The 20,296-nt window shown below is 42.7% G+C and overlaps 1 protein-coding gene across 1 annotated transcript in view; it reads left to right on the top strand.

Moving 5' to 3' along the window:
• Window positions 1-996: 996 nt before the first annotated feature.
• The window catches only part of SUCLG2 (succinate-CoA ligase GDP-forming subunit beta), a 253,425-nt gene continuing 234,125 nt past the window's right edge, over window positions 997-20,296 (top strand). The window contains exon 1 of the mRNA XM_019757202.2: window positions 997-1,298. Within this exon, the coding sequence (XP_019612761.2) occupies window positions 1,215-1,298 (84 nt within the window). The 5' untranslated portion in view covers window positions 997-1,214. The remainder of the gene's footprint in view (window positions 1,299-20,296) is intronic.

Here is a 20,296-nt window from a genome sequence, read left to right as displayed (position 1 = left end):
CTAAATCTAGCAGTTAAAACTGTGATGAAGAATGGGTTATAAATCTATGTATGTATCAAGAAAAGGAAAGGGAGCAAAATGTAAATGGCGAATCTGGGTGAAGGCTATTTGGGCATTTGGGGGTGACATTGTTTGTTACAACTTTTCTGTAAATTTAATTTGTCAAAATAAACTTTTTTTATTTTTATTTTTTAAAAGGGAGATAAGGAAACTAGCAGCAATAGTTGCCTAGTTTTGTTACATAGTAGCTTTTCTCAAGATTACACGCTCAAGAATAAGTAAGGTTAAACAAATCTAACATACTGCTTGATGGGGTGTGGAGAAGATAGCATGGGTTTGAATCTCTTTTCCACTCCTTATTAAATCTGTGACCAGGAACAAGTTCCTTAACCGCTCTGTGCCTCAGTTTCCTCTTCTGCAAAATGTGGATTTTACATTGTGCTTACTGGAAAGGTTGCTACGGAGCCTAAATTAGTTCATATTTTAAAGTACCTGGTATGTATTAAGCAGTTTTGCTATAGTCATTTGTGTTACACATAGTGTTTAGAATCAGTCAACTCCAGATGAGTATCTGCTCTTATTATGGTGATGACCGGGCTTAAACTCCTTCAATAGCTTTACATTGATCCTCAGTTAAGGACAAAACAACAACAACAAAACCTTAATGAGATGTAGAAGGGCTTCCACCAACCTCACCAGATTCACTTGCCTCTCCCTCATTCTTGTCTCAGCTCAAACAAACATCGCTATGCTAGGCATGCCTCTGTGACCCCAGGGCTAGACCACTGTTAGACGGCGCCAGCCCCGGGGGTCGGTCTTTTGAGCACTCACTGCAATGACTAATATTCGCTTGTCTGTTGGCCCACCGGTTCAGTTTAAGCCCCGTGAGCACAGGGCTCTGTATCTGTTTTTGCTCCAAAACAATAGTATCCCCGAGTAGTACAGAGAGAAGCCCAGCAGGCCTCTGAATGCTAAAGCCGAACTTGGGGCCAGAGTTGGACCCAGGGCTTGGCGGCTCCCGTAGCGCCCGCGGGAGGGGGACCGGCCCTGGAACCGCAGCCAGGTGCTCGCCCCGCGGGCACAGCCGCGTCCCTCCGCCCCCAGCACTGGGCAGGGGGCGGGCCCGGGGGCCGCCGGGGCCCGCCTCCTCCCCTCCCTCTCTTCCCCCTGCGGTCTCGCTGGCCGGCTCCCCCGCGCCGGGTTTCCTGTTTAAGATGGCGTCCCCCGTGGCAGCTCAGGCGCGGAAACTTCTGCGAGACCTGGCGCTCCGGCCCCCGCTCCTGGCGACCAGGTCTCAGGTGAGCGGGCCCCGAGGCAGGGCCGCGGGCAGGGCGCTGACTGGGCGCCCGCTGGCCCGGGTCCTCCTGTCCCTCCTCCTTTTCCTGTCTCTCTCCTGGTCCCGGCTGCGCCACCGCTCGGGCGCTACACCTCTGGAGGCGACGCGCGGTGCTGCGTCGAGGCGCACGAGGCCCTCCCGCGCCCTCCGTTCTCTCGGGCGTGGAGCCCGGGCCGATGGGGAACGACAGCCCGGCCTGTCTGTGAAAGTGAACCGCACAGCTGTCGCAGGTGTCGGTTCCCCGAGCCCGCGTGGAAGGCGCCTGGCTCTGCACCACGCTCTGCGTGCAAGTTCAGTAAAAGTTCTTCGAACAGGGTTTTGGAATCCTGAGGTTTTATTGTATCAGCTTTGCCAGTTGTGCTTTTCAGACATCCCTATTCCTGAGCGCAATTGTTAGGCCACGTGAGGAACCTACCTAGAGACCTAATCTAGCTGGTGTTAATTAATAGCTCACCTCAGAGCGTGGACTTTCTGCAGGCTGCCTGCTTTGGTAGACTTTGGGAGCGCCTGAGTTGGTGAAATACGGGGTCAAGGAGAAAAGTGGGAACCGCACTCGCTTCTCTTTTCAATGAAAAATCAGTCCTGCCACTAAAACACATAAGAGCATTGGCCCTGTCCACTTTCTCCTTGCTTATATGTAGGGAATAAAAGCCCTGGCGGTTTTTTGGATGCTGAATATCAGCTATTAGAAATTGGCCTCTGGTAGAGTTTACCTTCTGCTGATGGCAATAGTGACAGCAGTCAGAAGGCCTGTGGGGAGGCAGGAGTTGGTGATGACTTTTGGAGAAATCGCTCAATGATTCTTCTCTGTAGATAGACTCCCCTTTTAAAGAAAGGGCAGTGTGGGGCTCAGGCACAGCAGAGCAATGCCATTGTCCATTTTCCCATTTTTAATTGAAGAGATGCAAATTATCACCCATGCAGTTTTAAGCAGGATATGCATAGTACAGTTTTTAAGGAAATTTTAAAGATAGCTACTAATGATTTTTTGAGTTACTATAAGCTTTGGTTAATTATGACATCTATGAGTTTTTTTCCTTTTTCTTTTTTTCTCCTTTCATTTCCTGACTTCTCATTTCTCCCTTTTTGTTAATGTAAATTTAAAAGGTGCTAATACTCATTACGGTAATATTCTCAATAGGCACTTGACTGTATGGTGGGATAGCAAAAGGAATGACGGTTTTGTCTAATTAAAATCACTAATAACTATTGTAATAGAGTGAGGAGAATACCTCCAGGTGATCAAGTCCTATTCATTATTTAAGTGTGATGAAAACAAGAATTGTGGTGCTAACTATGACTAGGCTTGAATTGATGAGAAACATGGGGCTGACGATAGTGAAAACTCAAGCAAAGGAAATAATTGTACAGAGAAAGCCAAGTGTTTAGCCGAAGTATGATAGGGCTTCTTGCCCAATCAAGAAATGGGAGTCTGAACGCAACACTAGAGAATCGGGGGATAGATAAACCCTTGGTTTGGCAAGAAGACTGGGTGAAAGGATCTCTTACCTCATTCCATCTGTAAAGCTTGATTTACGTATTTGTGGATGATTTCTTATCCTGTAAACAGAAGGTTTAGAAGATGAGAATACTTTTTTAAAGCCAAGAATAATACATAGGGTCCAAGAACTGGAAAATGGGCATTAGCAAGCATCTAGTCCAATCAGCTCATTTCACAGGTAGAAAAATTGAGGCCTAAAGAGGTTCCATGACTTGTTTAAGGTTATAAAGAGAGTTTGTGGCAGAGCTGATTCCACAATAAAGGCTTACTTTTAAGTTTCCGTTATACCAAGCTGTAGCTTTGTGAATATAGATTTGCTCCTGAAAATATATTATGCCAGCATATAAGTTAGTCTGCATACTAGGAGTAACTATATAACATCCAAGACATTAGCACTACTACCCATTTTTGCTTTATAAAGGAATCTTAGAATTGGTAAAAAAAAAAAAAAAAAAGAAAACAAAATAGGTGAGTATTGCTTGTGACTTACAAGGAACTCTTCAAATTCTTGGATGTTTCTTAGTATCTGCTTCATCTAAGCCAGCTTGGATGTTGTACCTATTGACTCCCATGCTGATGGCAGACATTGCAATGGAATATCACCCACTTTTTTCACAAACCTTAATCTTCACCAAGTGTCTCAGAAATCTGTTGCCACTCTGGGCTCAGACCTATTTTGTACCAGGCCTTGAGCAAAACTGTTGGATGTGCAGAGATAAAAGACCCAGTTCCTTCTTTCAGAAGTAATGTTAACCATTCTCACAAAGGTGCACATAGAATGACACTCTAGGCCCTCCCCATAGTTAAATTACATTTGACACATCTCCTAATGCTTAATGTCATTGACATTTTTTATTTCCTCTGCTCTTGGCTTCACTGTTTTGATTTTTGATTGCTTTTATATCCTTAAAGGACCCACTTTAGCTGTTTCTTATTTTCCATACATTTTTTTATTCAGCCTGTATCAGAGCAGGACTGTTCCAGGTGCTGAGATTTGGGGGTGGTCAGCAAGTCCTCAGCCACATGATACTTTGTTTTAATGGGAGTGGGGAAGGGGCTGGATTGTACATACGTAAACAATAGTGAAGGTGATTTCAGCCAGCGACAAATGCTATGAAGAAAATAAAACAGGGTCAGGGGATGGAGAATGACTAGCTTAGCCAAGAAAGTGGTGTAGATTAGGTCAAGGAAAACCAATTTGACAAGGTTGTTTTTTGTTTTAGTTAATTTTTTTATTGTAATAAAGCACTCATACATATAAAAATGTATATATTATAAGTGAGCAACTTGCTGTGTTTCCACAAACTGAACACATCCAGGTAACCAAATCCAGATGAAGAACTGAATCATTTAGTTCTTCATCTAGTAGTAGTAACCCAGAGGTTCCCCAGATCTCCTTTCACTACCTCCACCCTGAAAAGGGTAACCAGCCCCCTGACTTACACCACCGTTCACTGGGTTTGTTCCTTTTTGTCCTTAATGTAAATGGAATTATTCAGTAGCACTCACATAACTGCTCATGATGTTTATGGGGTCTGGCGGGGACTTTTTGACATTTGAGCTGAGACCTGAGTAATGACAAGTAGCCAGCCAGGTGAAACTGGGGAGAGCATGTTAGACAGAGAGGACAGCAGGTGCAAAGGCCCTTGAGCTCAGCATGTCAGGCCGTCAAAGGTGGGGAAGTGGTGGTACTAATAATAATCTGAGGCGTCAGCAGGGTCCAGAGCATGTGGGGACTTCCAGGGTCTGATCAGGTGTTTCTAAGAGCTTAGAGTGGTTAAGTGACTTGTCCCAAGTTACTTAGCTGGTAAACAGCAGCTGGGTCTGAATTGCAATCCTGGCCTCGGAAGATCAGGCATTTCATTACTGCACTGTGCGTTCTATTACAAATCTAGACTGGTCTTGAAACTTGGGAGGGGGGGTAGTGTTGGTCAGTGACCTTAACACTCCAGTAAAGATCTGCATTGTTAGGCGTTTTCTCCCACCCGCAGATTCTGGTTGATGGGCCATGTTGCTGTAAGCAGATAGTCAGCCAGGAGCACAGGGCACTGTGGAACATGGCAGTGTAACAGCAGGCACAGCCCTGGTGGGCAGAGACCATTCCACTGGTCACATCATAGGGAAATCCACAGGGCTGAGGGCGCCGAATTTAATTAAACAGGTTTATAGTAATTCCATGCACGGTATCGTTCCCTTTTAGTACATTTCCCCTCTCATAATGGCTGCGTGAAGTTCACAGAGCTCTTCCTTTGTAAGAGAAGCAGAGATGTGGGAAACACTGCCCTACAGGCCCTCTCTATAGAATCATTGTGTGGTTCTTCACAGAACCCAGAGCATCTGTCCATGATCTTGGAGAGAAATGTACATTGTTGAAGGAAACTGCTTAAACCCATGCCCCTGCTATTGTATACTTCAAAACGGATGGCGCCAGCTTGGTTTTCTGCTCTTTCCGGAAGTGGGAGGAGAAAGATGGATGTGTGCCTTTTAGAAGTGAAGGACTAAAGGTTACGTGCAAGTTCTTATCAGCTAAATGATTCTGTGAAAGCTGCACTGGAAGTTGTGACTTAACCTATATCTGCCTTCTTAATTCGAAAAATAAATATCTGACTTTTTTTTTCCCAATGAAGTACAGCTGCAATTTCTGCTGTTAGAAAAGGAAATCCATCTCAAATAATTTAGATGCTAAACTGTTGACCTTCTGTGTGGGGAAGACCTCTAATTGATCGCTCCTGTGCCAAATTCGTTTTGTTTACTGTAAATGAAACATTCCTTTTGTGGGTGGGTGAGGGGTGGCCATACTCACAGTGGTGAGGGCTTTGCTGCCCTTGTACCCTGCCCGAATTCTGTAGGCACAGCGCCCAGAAAATCACTGCAATACGTCGTATTCTGGGAAGGGAAAGGAGTTACACAAGTAACCTCAGATCAGTTGTCCTTCAGCTCTCTGTAGTACTCAATCTGAAATCGTCATTGATGCATCACTTTTTGTTATTTGATGGCAACATTTTGCCTTAGGAACTTGAGAGACTGGTGCATGTTGAGCAAATGGTAAAATCAATATACTGATGAAATTTTGGGAAATGATGCCAGGAGTTAGTCTGGTGAAGATGGAGGCGAGGAGAGTGTTCAGTAGAGTAGACTGCATGCGAAGCCGAGGGGAGAGAATGTGGGGAGGCTCTAGGAGCCATTGTGGACAGTCTGGTGTGGAGCGGGAGAGGCAGGTAGCAGGAGGAATTGAGGGGCGGGGATCTTCCAGGCAAATGAGGAAGGAAGGGCAGGGCGCAGCGTGGCACAGGCCAGCGTAACTCAACATATTTTCTGAGCACTTAGTGTATGCCCAGTGCTATTCCTCGTAAACTCCCGAAGGCAGAGAATTATTGATATAGTTCTTCCCTGTACACCCAGTGCTTAAGAGGATACTGAGCATCTAGATGCACTAACCAACGAGTGCTGTGTGACTGAGTGAATGCAGAAGGGAGATACACAGCCCCTACCCTTGAGGGGTCTCAGAGCCTAGTGGCAGAATTGATGTGTAAAGCAGTAATTACACTGCAGCACTAGAGGTGCAGTGGAGGAGGGTGAATGGCAGCGGCAGACTTTGTCCAGTCCTTTAAGACACCACACTTGTTGCTGCATCGGGGCACCTGCTGTTCCCTCTGTCTGAAACACTGTTTCTCTGGTCTCATGCCTTGTTTTCTCCCTTCATTCAGGCTCTCTGAGTCAATGGTAAGTCTTCAGACAGGGTTTTCCCTAATTATCTGACTGCCCCTCGCCCCAGGGGTTACGTTCTATCCCTTACAGGCTTTATTGTATTCTATAAAACTTTACCTGGTGGTTTATTGTGTGTTTTTGGTTTGTTTGTTGTCTGTCTTTCTCCCTCTCCCACAAATGTAAGAATGTCAGCTCTGTGAGGGCAGATTTTTCTTACGCATGGTGTTTTCCCCAGCGGGCCTTGACTAGGTATTCAGTAAGCTTTTGTGGTCTAAATGAGTGAGCGTGGTACATAGAGAAGTGAGAGGCTGGTGACTAATAGGAGAGGTTGAGGTTTGATGCATATGGTTTAGGCAAGCGAGGGAGGAAGGGGCTGTAGAAAGTCCAGTTGTGAAAGAGCTTTCATAATAATAGGACCATTCATTTCATGTGACACACGCTGTGTAAAATTACTTCTGTGTATTATTTCTTTAACCCATACATTACTGCAAGAGAGATTGTGTTGCCTTCATGTTGCATATAAGGGAACAGGCATGAGGAGTCACAGTCACTTGCTTAAAATCATACTGTGAACTAGTCACTTTCCTCATGCTGATAAGCCCCTTAAGCTATTAAAAGATTAAGCTGGATTGCCGCAGGATCCTGTTTGGGCTGACATCTAGTTACGCAGACTGCTTACCTTTCCCCCAAGTGCCAGGCACCTTTGGTCCTTTGGGCGGTGCTGATTCAGCTGTACTAATCGCCACTGGACAGTTATCCTCTCCAGGCCCTTACCCGACTCCCTCCTTCTGGCTTTGGGGTCTGGGAAACAGTGACAGAGGAGAAAGGAAATGAGTTCTGCACTCAGACAGAACTAAGTTCATATTCTGAGTCTGCCAGTTTCTTGCTCTGCAAAGTATTGAACTTGACCAAACCTCAATGTATTGTTTTCTGAAAGAGGATAATTCTCACAGATGGTTGCAAAGGTTAAATAAGAAGATATATATGACATTGGGCATTATGATTAGCTGTGGGCCCATAGTGGTTATTTCTCTTGCAGTGAATTTGAAGCTAAATTTACTTGCATTTTTAAAGACTTATTAAGCTAGAATAATTTTCCTTTTCCAGCTTTGATAAACATTTATTATTTGCTGCCGTCTCAGGGGCATATGGTTTGGGGTTTCCATATGTTTTATTTCATTTAGTCCTTGCAACCACCATGTGAGACAGAGGTGGTTATCCTCAGTTTACACCTGGGACACCTGTGGCACCTGAGGCACAGAGGCCTGCCTCCGGGGTGCCAGTCATCTTCACTATTCCACAGATGGGTAAAGGTTGGTGAGGCCCAAGCTAGCAGAGGGGAGGGTCACACGGGGAGCTCAATTGCCCCATCCTGGATGTTGCTCATTCCAGAAATGGTTGCACATCTTGCTGTTGACTTAGTCGTGATGGCTTCTGGACCTCATGTGCATCAAAGATGTGAGGTGAGGGGACATGTAAATAATAGACTGTGGTCACAACATGTTCCAGAGGACAACTGGCACATTCCCTAGAGTCTGTCAACCCAGTGCAAAGTGCTGCCTTTAGGATTTCAGGAACACTGGAGAACCTGTGAAATTGCATTGCCTTTGCAGGGTGGACTTTGGGTGATGGTAATGGAGGGGAGAGTGTCCTGGCCTCCTGACTTCAGACTTCTGTGGCCAGCTTTTGCCTTTTTCTAGAAATGACTCCAAGTGAATAGCACATAGGCACTAGTCATGAAGGCATTGATTTCTAACATTTACCTCTAAAACTTCTTTTTAAATGGGAGGGATTTGCATGAATTGTTATTGGAGACATGGCAGAGTACAAAGCATAGGTCTGTAGAAGCTGGGGTCTTGTGAGCTGGGGTTGGGGGCTGGCATCTCTTTTTCTACCCCTGTCCCTTTCTCCATGTGCTTGTCCCGTTTCCATTCTGGGCTTAGTTCCAGGGTTGTGACTCCAGGGCACTGAGGCATCTAGGAGGCTGCCTTGCGGAGTTTGAGGTGGGGGAACAGTGAGAGATAAGGTTGGGGATGTCAGCAGGGGCAAAATTCTGATGCTTGCAAGTCTGTTAATGGAGTTGAGGTTTGCTATTGAGGGTGGTGGGGACCCACTGAAGAGTTTTAGATGGTGGGGTGGCAGGGGCAGTGTTATGTTTTAGAGTACTCTTTCTGCGTGTAGTGGGAAGAGGGTTGGAGGAATGAAAGATGGGAGATCACTTGGGAGGCTGTTGCAATGACTTAGTCACATTAATAATTATGCCAGGATAATAGGCATTAACCAGGGCTGGAGTCAGACTGCCTGGGTTTACATCTTGTCTTCAGCAAGGATCACCTTTGTGTTCTCTGAGACTCATTTTATTACAAGACTCACTTTCTTCTTTTTCAGATTTCAACATCTCTGAAAACTGAATGTGTTTGTACACTTGTGTCATAGATTGGTTGACAGATTATATATATATATATATATATATATATATATACACACACACACACATATATATGTATGTGTATATATATATATATATTTGTGTCATAGATTGTGTCATAGATTGGTTGATAGATACATATATATATATATATATATATATATATATTTATATTTGTATATATATATTTGTTCCCTCCAATGGTACATAAAATGGGAGAAGATGGAGGCTTGGACTAAAATTAGGGTGAACACATACTTTATTGCCAAATTGGGATACTTTTGAGTGTGAATTGAGCACTGTGAATAATTACACCAGGACAACAGGTGTAACGAAACCAAGAATGTTCCTGGAAAACAGATAAAACAGAGATATGAAAGCGATGGACTAAAATGGACTAAATGGTGGCAGTGGGGACAGGAGGGAAAGACTGGCATTATTAAGGAAATAGACTGCACAGGACACATGATTTCCCTGCTGTGTCCCCATTGCTGGCCACTCATGTTCTCTGTCATATAGCAAAAAGGTGAGAAAGACTACTGTCCCTGAGCGAGCGAGTGTGAGGAGACCTGCTTGTACTTACCTCAAGGGAAAAAAAAGATTTATCGAAAGGGGCACATACTGGAACTCAGGACTAATCTTCCTTGGTGTTGGCTTCTCCACGTGCCTTGTCTGTTCTGTTAACTGGTCGCTTGCTCATGGGAACATCTCTTTCTAACTTCTACCTGCACACGATTTTGTCTATTCCCATGCCCACTCTAGCCTCCTGCCTCCAACACACCATCCAGCTTCTGTGTCCCAGAAAGTTATGGTCCTAATAATAAGAAAATAGCATTGGTCTGTTTCATCCTTTTGCACTCAGGCCTGGGTCACTGGGCAGCTGAAAGATGGGCTGGTTTTGTTTAAGGTATTCATCTCCATCCTTCCACCTGTGGCTGAGGTGGGAGGTCTTGGAGCACAGTTACCCCGGGAGTGAGGCTCTGCATGCAGTGTTGGTGGGGTGGCCTGATCCATTTAGAGCACCAGGATATTTTCTGTCCTTCATGAGCTGCTGCTAACCTGTCTTCTTTTCTCCATGTCTGCATGTTTGTGGTTGCTTTATTTCCTTTAAATTTCTGAAGATTCTATTACTATTCACTTTTCTGGTCTGTGCTAGACTAATTTACCAGAAGTGAAGGTGATAGCAATAGGCCTTGTTTTAGGCCATTTTCTTTTGATCACAGTATAAAGTAATTCTCAGGAGAGAAATATTAAGTGGGAAAATAGGATGTCATGGGAAATCAGCTCATCCGTTTAAATAGCCAAGTGAGTGTTTCCAACCAAATGTAGACAGCAGATTTCATACAGGCCTGGGACGCTTCCTCAGCTTTGCTGGGAACGATACAGTCTGGGTTGAAATAACCCAACTTCTCTTGGTTCTCCTTCACTTTGAGTTCCCCAAAGTGAATTTGTTTGGCTCCTTTTGCCACCACTCAGTAAGGAGCTGGTCCACTGGGCAGAGCTCCTGCAAGCCACCTGCAGAGGCTGCAGGCTCTCACGTCGTTGTCCCTGGAGCCATTCGCTGGGACCACGGGGAGGGTTCTTTTCACTCAGACCACGAGTAGCAAGACCTTATTTTTATCCTTAAACCTGGATCACGTTTGGGAGTAAAGAGGAGCACTGTTAATAATTATGCCGAGATACTGGGCATAAACCAGGATTGGAACCAGACTGCCTGGGTTCAAATCTTGCTTTGAGCACTTTAGTAGGTTTGTGATCTTGTGCAAAGTACATATTTTATAGTAAGACACACTTTTCTTCTTTACATTTCAACATCTCTGAAATCTGAGTGTGTTTTACACTTGTGTCATAGATTGATTGGCAGGTTTTCCCCAATGGTATGTAAAGTGGTGCAAAAAATTGTTGGTTCTTAAATTTGATGACATTTCCCTGTACCTCAGCTTCCTCGTCTGCAGAGTGGGGACAGCACAGCACTTACTCCCAGAGTTACACTGAGGGTTAACTGAACTCATGCACATCATCTCAGCACTGTGCCCTAAATGATCAGTAAATAGTAGTTATTGGGTTTGGTAGTACTATCACTAACTATAATCAGAAAGGCTTTATTTTCGTAAAAAACCCCCCTCTTTTCCCTGCCTTCCTTCTAAAAATCCACACAACTCCGCCACTTGCAGGAAGATGAGCAGTGTAAGCGCAGGTTGGGAATCAGAAGAGTCGTGGGTAGAAGACATGGAAGGAGAGAGAGAGACTCCCTCTCCTGCCCTGTGTGTGCTCAGGAGTGAAGGAATAAAATGAAATCTCTTGGGAAAAGGCCTTTCTTATACTTGGCACCGATTGGGAGTGGAGACCAGCATTTTAGCCTATCAGAAAATATTACAGTTTTCCCCTTACCGTGGAGATCTCTTCACATTTTAATCTTTCACCTGATAGACGTCATCTGCTCAAGCTGTCCGGATTGCTGTGGAGATGCTATGTTACAACCTCCTGGACTTCGAAGGACTTGTTTGTGTCAACTTACCTTTGAAAAGATGGGGAGGAAAACCACATTTAATATGTACTCTCATTCCAGCCCTAGGGCTTACCTTTCTTTGATTAAGTAATATAAAGAAAACAGAGTTATTAGTTTTGATTAAGAGACTAAACTTAATGGTGAGTGTTTCTTTAAGATTCAGAATTCTTTTTAAAATTATGTATCATTACAATTGAAAACCAATAATACAGGGAAAAGAAAAATGAATTTTTCAGTTTTTCAGTCTATAATTAGCATGAAAAATAAATGTGCTAATTGGCTAATTTGAAAAACTGGATAACTTTGATATGGTGAAATTGTAAACAGATTATCCTCACTAATTTAAAAAGATGAAGAAGGATTGAATGGCGGAGTATTGAGTAGGTTAGTTTGAAATGAAAGCAGAAGTCTTATGACAGGTCCTTGGGGACACTGAGCCTAAGGGTGTAGATTCTGATACCAGTTCCGATTATGGGTTTTCCAACATCATCAAGCAATTTTCTTTCTGGGCAACGTACATACAATTCAACTGAATTCTGACACTATTTACCTGGAGATAGTGTCGTCTTCCACAGGTCAGTCCTACAAGATGTCCCCAAGCCCACCTCTGATGCCAATCTCAAATTCAAGTTGTCACCTGTGCTTCTGACCAACCAGCTATAGAGTGCACATTCCCATGATGCACGCCTTCTTCGGATTTGTTTAATTTGCTAGAGCGGCTCACAGAACTTAAAGACACATTTTACTTACGAGACTACTGGTTTATTATAAAAGGATATTACTCAGGAATAGCCAGGTGAAAGAGATGTGTAGGACAGGGTGTATGGGGAGGGTAGAGGAGCTTCCATGCTGTCTGAGCATGCCACTCTCCTCAGATATCTGCAGAGTCACCAGGCTAGAATCCCTCAGAATCCCATAGTTCAGGGATTTTTGTGGAGGCTTCACTTCATAAGTATGATTCCCGAATTCCATGGCCATTGGTGATGGAATCTCTAGCCCCTCTCCCCTCCCTTGAGGTGAAGAGATGGGACTAAAAATTCCAAGTCCCTAATCCCTGGTTGGTTCCTTGGCAACCAGCTCTCCTTCTTAGTTTACTTAGAGGCTTTCCAAAAATTGCCTCTTTAACATAGCAAAGACACCTTTATCACTCTCTTCACTTAGGAAATCTGAAGGGTTTTGGGGGCTCTGTACCAAGACTAAGGATGAAGACTAAATGTGTATTTCTTACTGTAAATAATATCACAGAGTGCTTTTAGGACTGGAGTACAAAATCCCAAACTCCTAGCAGGGCATGCTGTGAGTGTAATGGATGCTTTCTTTTTTGTTTAATATAGGTTCATGGTGAGGCTTTTGTGAGTGGTATAAAATTGATTTAATAACTATATTGTGGATGAAAAAAGGGTGCTGTAATAAATCGTACATTTATAATTGGGCAGGTCATGTGGGCATTCATGCCCCAGGCCTGTAACTTCTTTCGTGAAAGGTTTTTAAGCAAGCCCTGTCCATTGGTCTTGAGCATCTAGGTTAATACACCTTTGAAATGCCAGAAGCAATACCCCTGGAAGGTGTAACCACCCACAAGAGAGCACATACTTTTGTTAACTATCCTGTAATCCAGTCCCCACCTTGCTTTCTCCCACCTTCATGTATGAGGTGTGATCAAACAATAGGGTGAATGTTTAAATAAAAAAATATTATTACAGTAAAAGACACATTGCCATTAATCTCCCGCAAAATACTCCGTTTCACTTCGAACACACTATTGTTATCCCATTGTTACCTCATTGTTCTGGCTACTTTCTGAAGCAGTTCTGGATGTCTTCTTTCATGAGTGTCTTTAATTGTGCTGTCGTGGCTGCCTCGATGTCCTGAATCATTTTCACTTCAGGGAAGAGCCAAAAGTTTCACGGTGCCAGATCAGATGAATAAGGTGGATGAGGACACACCAAAATGTTTTTATTTGACAGAAGTTGCTGTTATCAGAAGCGATGTGTGACATGGAGCGTTGTCATGATGGAGGATAATTTACAGCACACTGTAAAACACACATTGTCTCAACCGTAGCTCACACCCAACTGGCTGCACTGAGTAAGTTGAAACTTGTCTCACACTGTTACTAAGGTTTGATGTACACTTCCTGTTTTGAAGATCCCTGCCTTTCCGTTGGATGGCACTCGGCAGCAGCATTCACTGTATTTTGTGATCACAATGGAAAGGCTCCTTGTCACACATCGCTTCTGGTACAGCAATTTCTGTCAAATGAGAACATTACGGTGTGTCCTCATTCACCTTCTTCACCGGATCTGGCATCATGCGACTTTTGGCTCTTCCCTAAAGTGAAAATGACCATGAAAGGTAAATGTTTTGAATTGATTCAGGACATCGAGGCAGCCACAACAGTGTAACTAAAGACACTCATGAAAGAAGACTTCCAGAACTGCTTCAGAAAGTGACAAGAATGATGGGATAAGTACATTTGAAGCGAGGGGGAGTATTTTGAGAGGGAAATGTGTCTTTTACTGTAATAATTTTTTAAAACTTAAACATTCACTATATATTTTTTTAATCATACCTTGTATTCTTCCTTATGTACCCTCCTTAATTTCCAATGAATAAAAGAAACTGCGGAATGTATTATCTGGAACATTTGACATATTGCTTCCTGGCAGTGTCATCAGTTTGGCTCAAATAAACTCTTATATAAATTCTTTATAGGTTTGGACATCTCTTAAATTTACAATATTTTATATAAAATATAATTTTAATGTGGGGGAAAACTTACTGAGTTAAACTTTAGATAAAGATGAGAGGAAATTATTAAATTTCCTTTTCCATTAAATGGCCCCAAGTGAGTATGGCATTTAATTTCTCTTAACATTAGCAGTGTATCAATAATGTTATGTTTATAGTAATCCATGAGTTACAGTATTTCTTTCTCAAAGATATTTTGTTCTGTGCTATAAGGTGAATCATTTTCCCCCAAACATACTTCAAAGTCTTTTTTAATAGGTCAGAAAAGAATTCCTTTCCTGGAACTTTGAAGTTTTAAATAAGCAAAATTGTTATAATCTAAGTAAAATTAATTAGAAACACAAAGCAGTGTTTTTGTGATTGAATTTTGGGATGTTGAGAGAAGTAGCAAAGGAACTGTTTTCGGTTCAAAGTTTGGACCAGCAGATTCCTTTTATGTCTATAAAACCTTGTTTTAGCTCTTCAAACTTCTAAAGGTACTAAAAATATGAATGCATATATTTCATTTAAAATTTATATTTTTTATTGTGGTGAATTATTCGTATCATTAAAATTTACCATTTCAACCTTTTTTAAGTGTACCTTTCTTTGGCATTAAGCACCTTCACAGTGTTGTGCAGCCATCACTGCCACCATCTCCAGAACTTTTTCATCTTCCTTAACTGAAACTTTGTACTCATTAAACACTGTGGGGGAGGAAGAAACTTTCCTCTACCTTTAAGTTTCTTCTGGCTGGTCTAACAGACACAACTAATCAAATAGACAGGAGACAAATTAGCAAGAGAAAATAACCAAATTTAATACATGCATATGTATAGGTGCCCTGCATATGTGAGAGTCAGAGACCCCACATGCATGAGAGGTTCAGAGACAGAAAGTGAACATGTATAAGACATTTTGAGCTGGGGATGAGGTACAGTGCCTTGGGGGCTTCAGAGGGTCATTGCAGGGTGATACGAGCAGGTGTTTAGTAAATAGAAGTTGGCCCTGCCCTATAGGTGGATTTATGTCTGATAATCTCTTATTATGGACAAGGCCCCTAATTGACATTCTTTTAGGTAGTTAAGGGAGGGGCAGAAGGCTCTCTTGGGCCTGAGGCTAAAGTTGCCCTCAGCTCAAAACATTTGCACACCGCAGAGGCACATGGTAGGCTGACTTGTGCTGAATCCCCACAACATTAACTCATTTCCTCATCCCCACTGCCCCTGGAAACTGTCATTCTACAGGAGGAATCATACAATGTTTGTCCCTTGTGACTGGCTTATTGCACTTGCTAGCATAATGTCCTCACATTTCTTCCATGTAGCACATGTCAGAATTTCCTTGCTTTTTAAGGCTGGGTAATATTCCACTGTAAGTACGTATCACATTTTGTTTATCCAGTCATTCATCAGTGGATACTTGGTTTGCTTCAACCTTCTGGCTGTGGTGAATAATGTGCTGTAAACGTGGGTGTACAACGAATATATGTTTTATGTTAATGATCACCTGAGTAGAAATGTTGTCTTGTGCATAGTTTGGGCTACATATTCTGTTTCCCAGGTCTGATTAAAATGTCTGTTAAAGATACCTTTACTGTTAATGTCCTGTTAATATTCCTGTTCATTCATTCTTCTAGAGGGCATTTGTTAAGTGCATAGCAGATGCGCCCTTAGGCCCAGAAGATAGTGGGTCGGGGGGGAGGCTTGGGCATGTATGTGGCACAGTTGCTGCCTTTGAGGAACCTACAGGCCAGTCTGGTGGACCCTGCCGAGAAATGGGCAATTATAGGCGGAGGTTTGTGGTGTTTGGGAGGGCTTCCCAGGTCTCTGGGATTACAGCTGCATAGTTTCTCTTGGATTCACCGACACGGTGGCGATGAAAGGTGTCTGGATAACCTGACACTGGGTACATGTAGAAAGACACCTGGCATTTTATCAAGCACGTTCCCATGGGCCACTTGAAAAGCATTATGTCATCCAGTCCTCATCGTGACGTCGGAGGTCGGCTTCCTTATTGTCATCATTTTATCCATGGTAAAGAGGAGCAAACTCTGGCTCAGAGACTTGAAACACTCCCCTGTGGTCACGGCAGCTCCCCGCACGACTCCAGGGGGTGTAGCTCACAGTGGTCGATTCAGTTGTGCCTGGTAATGGGTTGGATTGTGTCCCCTCCAAAATTCCTGTTGAGGGCCTAACCCGGAGTACCTTAGAATGTGACCTTATTTGGAGATCCGGTCTTTGCAGAGATGATCAAGTGAAAATGAGGTCATTAGGCCCTAATCCCAGGTGACTGGTGTCCTTATAAAAAGGGAATCTTGAGACTCAGACATGCAGAGTCTGAACATGAAGACAGAGATCAGGGTGATGCTTCTACAAGCCATGGAATCCCAGAGATCACCCGCAAACCCCCCGTAGCTAGGGGAGAGGCCTGGAATATACTCCCTCACACCCTCGGAGAAACCCACCCGAGGGCACCTTACACTCGGTCCTCCAGCCTCCACAGCTGTGAGACAATCAATTTCTTGTTTCAGCTTCCCAGTCTGTGGTACAGGCATACGCCGTAGTCATTGCGCATTCGGCTCCAGACCACTGCCATAGAGCCAATATTTCAGGAAAGTGAGTCATACAATTTTTTTGGTTCCTCAGTCCATGTGAAAGTTGTGTTAAACTATACAATAGTTTATTGAGCGCAATAGCCTTATGTCTAAAAAAAATAATGTACATACCTTAATTTATAAAATGTTTTGTTGCTAAAACATGCTCATCATCTGAGCCTTCAGTAAGTCATAATCTTTTTGCTGGTTGAGGGTCTTGCCTTCAATTTATAAAAACACAATGTCTGTGAGCACAATAAAGTGCGATAAAACAAGATGTGCCCGTAGTTTGTTATGGCAGCTGTAGGAAGTGACCACAATGGCCTTGCATTGGGCAGCCTGCTAGCTGCTTCGCTCAGTGTGAGCTTTTCCACCTAGACGGACACTTCTGGAATCTGAGCTTATCCTAGAGATGCACATCTTTTATAGCTGCTTGGAAAGCTGGCTCTTGAACCACGGCCACCAGTTATACTGTGTATGCTTCTTTCGTATACTTGTTTTTGCACCAGAAATTGGTTTCCTACTATATTACCTGGGTTTGAGAAACTCCGACTGTTTCTGAAAGTGGAATTTATTTAAAGGAAGAAGAGTTGCCGTTGAGAAGAATATTCCAAAGAATGGGGCACAGGCTTTGATACCATTTCCCAAATAGGAGTTTTAGAAATATTTTGAGCAGTAGCAAGAGATTGGAATAAATACAGAGCCTTGCTTATTCAAATGTGTGAGTTCTGGTATTTTTCATTTTGCTTAAAAAAAAAAATCCTCATTATTTTTTGATCTCACCCAGTTCTTAACCAACCATTCATTCTCTTTATTCAGACAGCTCTTCCAAGGTTAAACAAAAAAGCTGCATTTTAAAATGTGTTACAGACCTTTTAAAAAAACAGTTACATAACTTAATCCAGCTGATTTTGTAATCAGAGCATAACACCACGCACTGTTTCTTTTCAGTAGTATAAAGTTGAAATTTAAGAATAATCAGCATGCAATCAAAAGCTGATTATAAATGAACAATAATGAACATAAAAGTGAAATCAATTCTGAGGGTTATAATGAAAGAAAAAAAGGAGTAATAGCAGTAGTTGAAAAAGGAGAGTGATAAAAAGAGGGTATGGTTATGATAATAGGCAAATAGTGGATGAAAATCAGCCAGCAATGATGTTTGATAGAATTCTCAGAGTTTTGGATAGAATGGGGGAAACAAACATAAGAGTAAAAAAACTGTGTGTATGTATAGATTTACTGCCATAGATGAAGTCATCTGGGAAAAGTCATAGTGGGTTTTGAGGAATGAATCACATCTCTGGTTTAGATGCTGGCAGATGGCACAGAGCGAAAAGGCTCAACTGTGTCTGTTTCTGGCCCCCAGAACAACTGTGTGGCTTGACATAGGATTCTCAACTTCTGTGAGACTCAATTTCCTCATTACACTGTTTAACACTTACTGGACATGCGTTATGTACTAGGAGTTGTGCTGTGGGGTAGATACGTGCACAAATTTGCAAACCAGCTCCTAAAACATTGCTTTGCAGGGTGTGGGGTACAGACCATCGGTGGTACACGAGAATAGGTGATACAGAGATGCAGCATCAAACACCGATGAATCACATAGTGAGGAAGTGAACTATTTTAAATATCTTTGAAACCTTAAGATTTTTGTCAAGGAGAATTTTTCGGTTCCGTGCTAGTGTGCTTTTTAAGATCTTCAGTTCAGGGACTTTTTACCTGGACTATCTAGAATTGAATCCTTTATTTTTAAATTGTATTTGATATTGCCTTCAACTTATGCAAACCACATATGCAGTAATATAAAGTATTTTTTTAAAATAAAGTTCTTCAAGTTAAAATGAGCCACACAAAGAAGTTGATAATAGTGTTTTGTAGATGTAGCAAGTATTGTGCGTGAGTGATTGTCATTTTGGGAACTTTGAACCAGACTTAACGCTTAGATTTTTCTTAGTGTGTGTTCTCTGGTGGCAGATCCTGAGAAAGGGGTTTATGTGAATATGATTTTTGGGGGAGGTATTCCCAGGAAACTGGAAGGATATTGGGGAAGTTGAACCAGTAGGAGAAGGAGTCTGAGAAGGGTGTACCAACAAGCTGAGTCTCATGGAGGGTAAATTTGCTTTAATTCCACAGGGCAGCTTTGGAGCTGGTGTACATAGGTTACACCTCAGAGTTGTCCCCATCAGGGGCAAAGGAGTTGGGGTATTTATACACCCTCATCCCTCCCATTGGGATGTGAATTCCCAGGCACTTCTGCTTCTTCCTGTTTTAGGGCAAGTTGGCTTCAGCATCTCACATAAAGGGCCACAGGGGCTGGCTGTTGGGAATGACAGCACACAGGGAGTCTGTGCAAAAATGGTGGCGGGATCAGAGGCCATGTGGGTGGAGCGCCGATAGCATCTGCTGCAAGGCGCTTCCATACTTAAGTGACATATGAGCCACTTATTAGGTTTGTGACATTAGTTTGACCCTTCATGTTTCCTCTTCTAGGTTAGAATAACAGAAGGACTTATCTCCAGAGTTTTGTGATGTTTAAATATCAGTGTTATAGATTTACTATTTGTCTTTTAAAATTACTATTTTTAAAACATTTAAATCTACATTTAAGCCTCATATTAAGCAATAATATCAATGATATTATGGGCTTGATAGATAATTCACACACACACACACACACACACACACACACACACACGGTGCCAAAAAATGTACATATTTTATGAAAGGAAAAAAACTATTAAAATTGTAATAATATGTATCAATAACACAAGATGAATATAAATCACATTTGACTTATGCAATTATAAGAGGTGCTCAAAGTGGTTACCATCAGCGTCCAGACTCTTCTGATTACAGTGAACTACTGCTTGAGGAACGCTGACCAAAGTGTCCACTTGTATACATTTTTTTTTTTTTTGGCACCCCACTATATATAATTTTCCCCCCTAACATCCATTAATAAAATGCACACAGAAGAGAATCCTGACATAGAGAAAGCACTCATGTCAGAACTATTATCTGTTAACTGAAGCCATGTCTCTTTTTCTCCGGACACATGGTTGTATTACATTTCCCAGCCTGCCTTGCGCCTGGGCCTGGTCATGTGACTGAGCTCTAGACCAATGAAATGCGATGAGAAGTGCTGTGGGTCAGGCTAGCTTATAAAGAGCTCCTGTATGGTTCTTTTATGCTCTTTTGCCTTCCTGTTTGCAGAGATGGTGATGGCCAAGGCAACTTGGAAGCCTTGTGGTCAAAATAGCAGAGGCTGTGTCACCTGGGTCCCTGAGCAACCCCTGTAGAGGAGAACAACCTTTGCTACCTGTTCGCCCTCCCAGGATTTTGACTTTAGTAAGAAGGATACTTTTGTTGTGTTGAACAACTTCATATTTGGGCTTATTTGTTACCATAAGGTGATACAGAGCTCAAAAAAATGTTGGCTAAAAATCATACCAATTACTTTGAGCAAATCAGTTTACCTCATT

This window comes from Rhinolophus sinicus, linkage group LG10 (assembly GCF_036562045.2).
Source record: "Rhinolophus sinicus isolate RSC01 linkage group LG10, ASM3656204v1, whole genome shotgun sequence".
In the NCBI taxonomy this organism is placed as follows: domain Eukaryota; kingdom Metazoa; phylum Chordata; class Mammalia; order Chiroptera; family Rhinolophidae; genus Rhinolophus; species Rhinolophus sinicus.
Note: the sequence above shows the minus strand (reverse complement) of the source record. Positions and strands in the feature narration are given on the sequence as shown.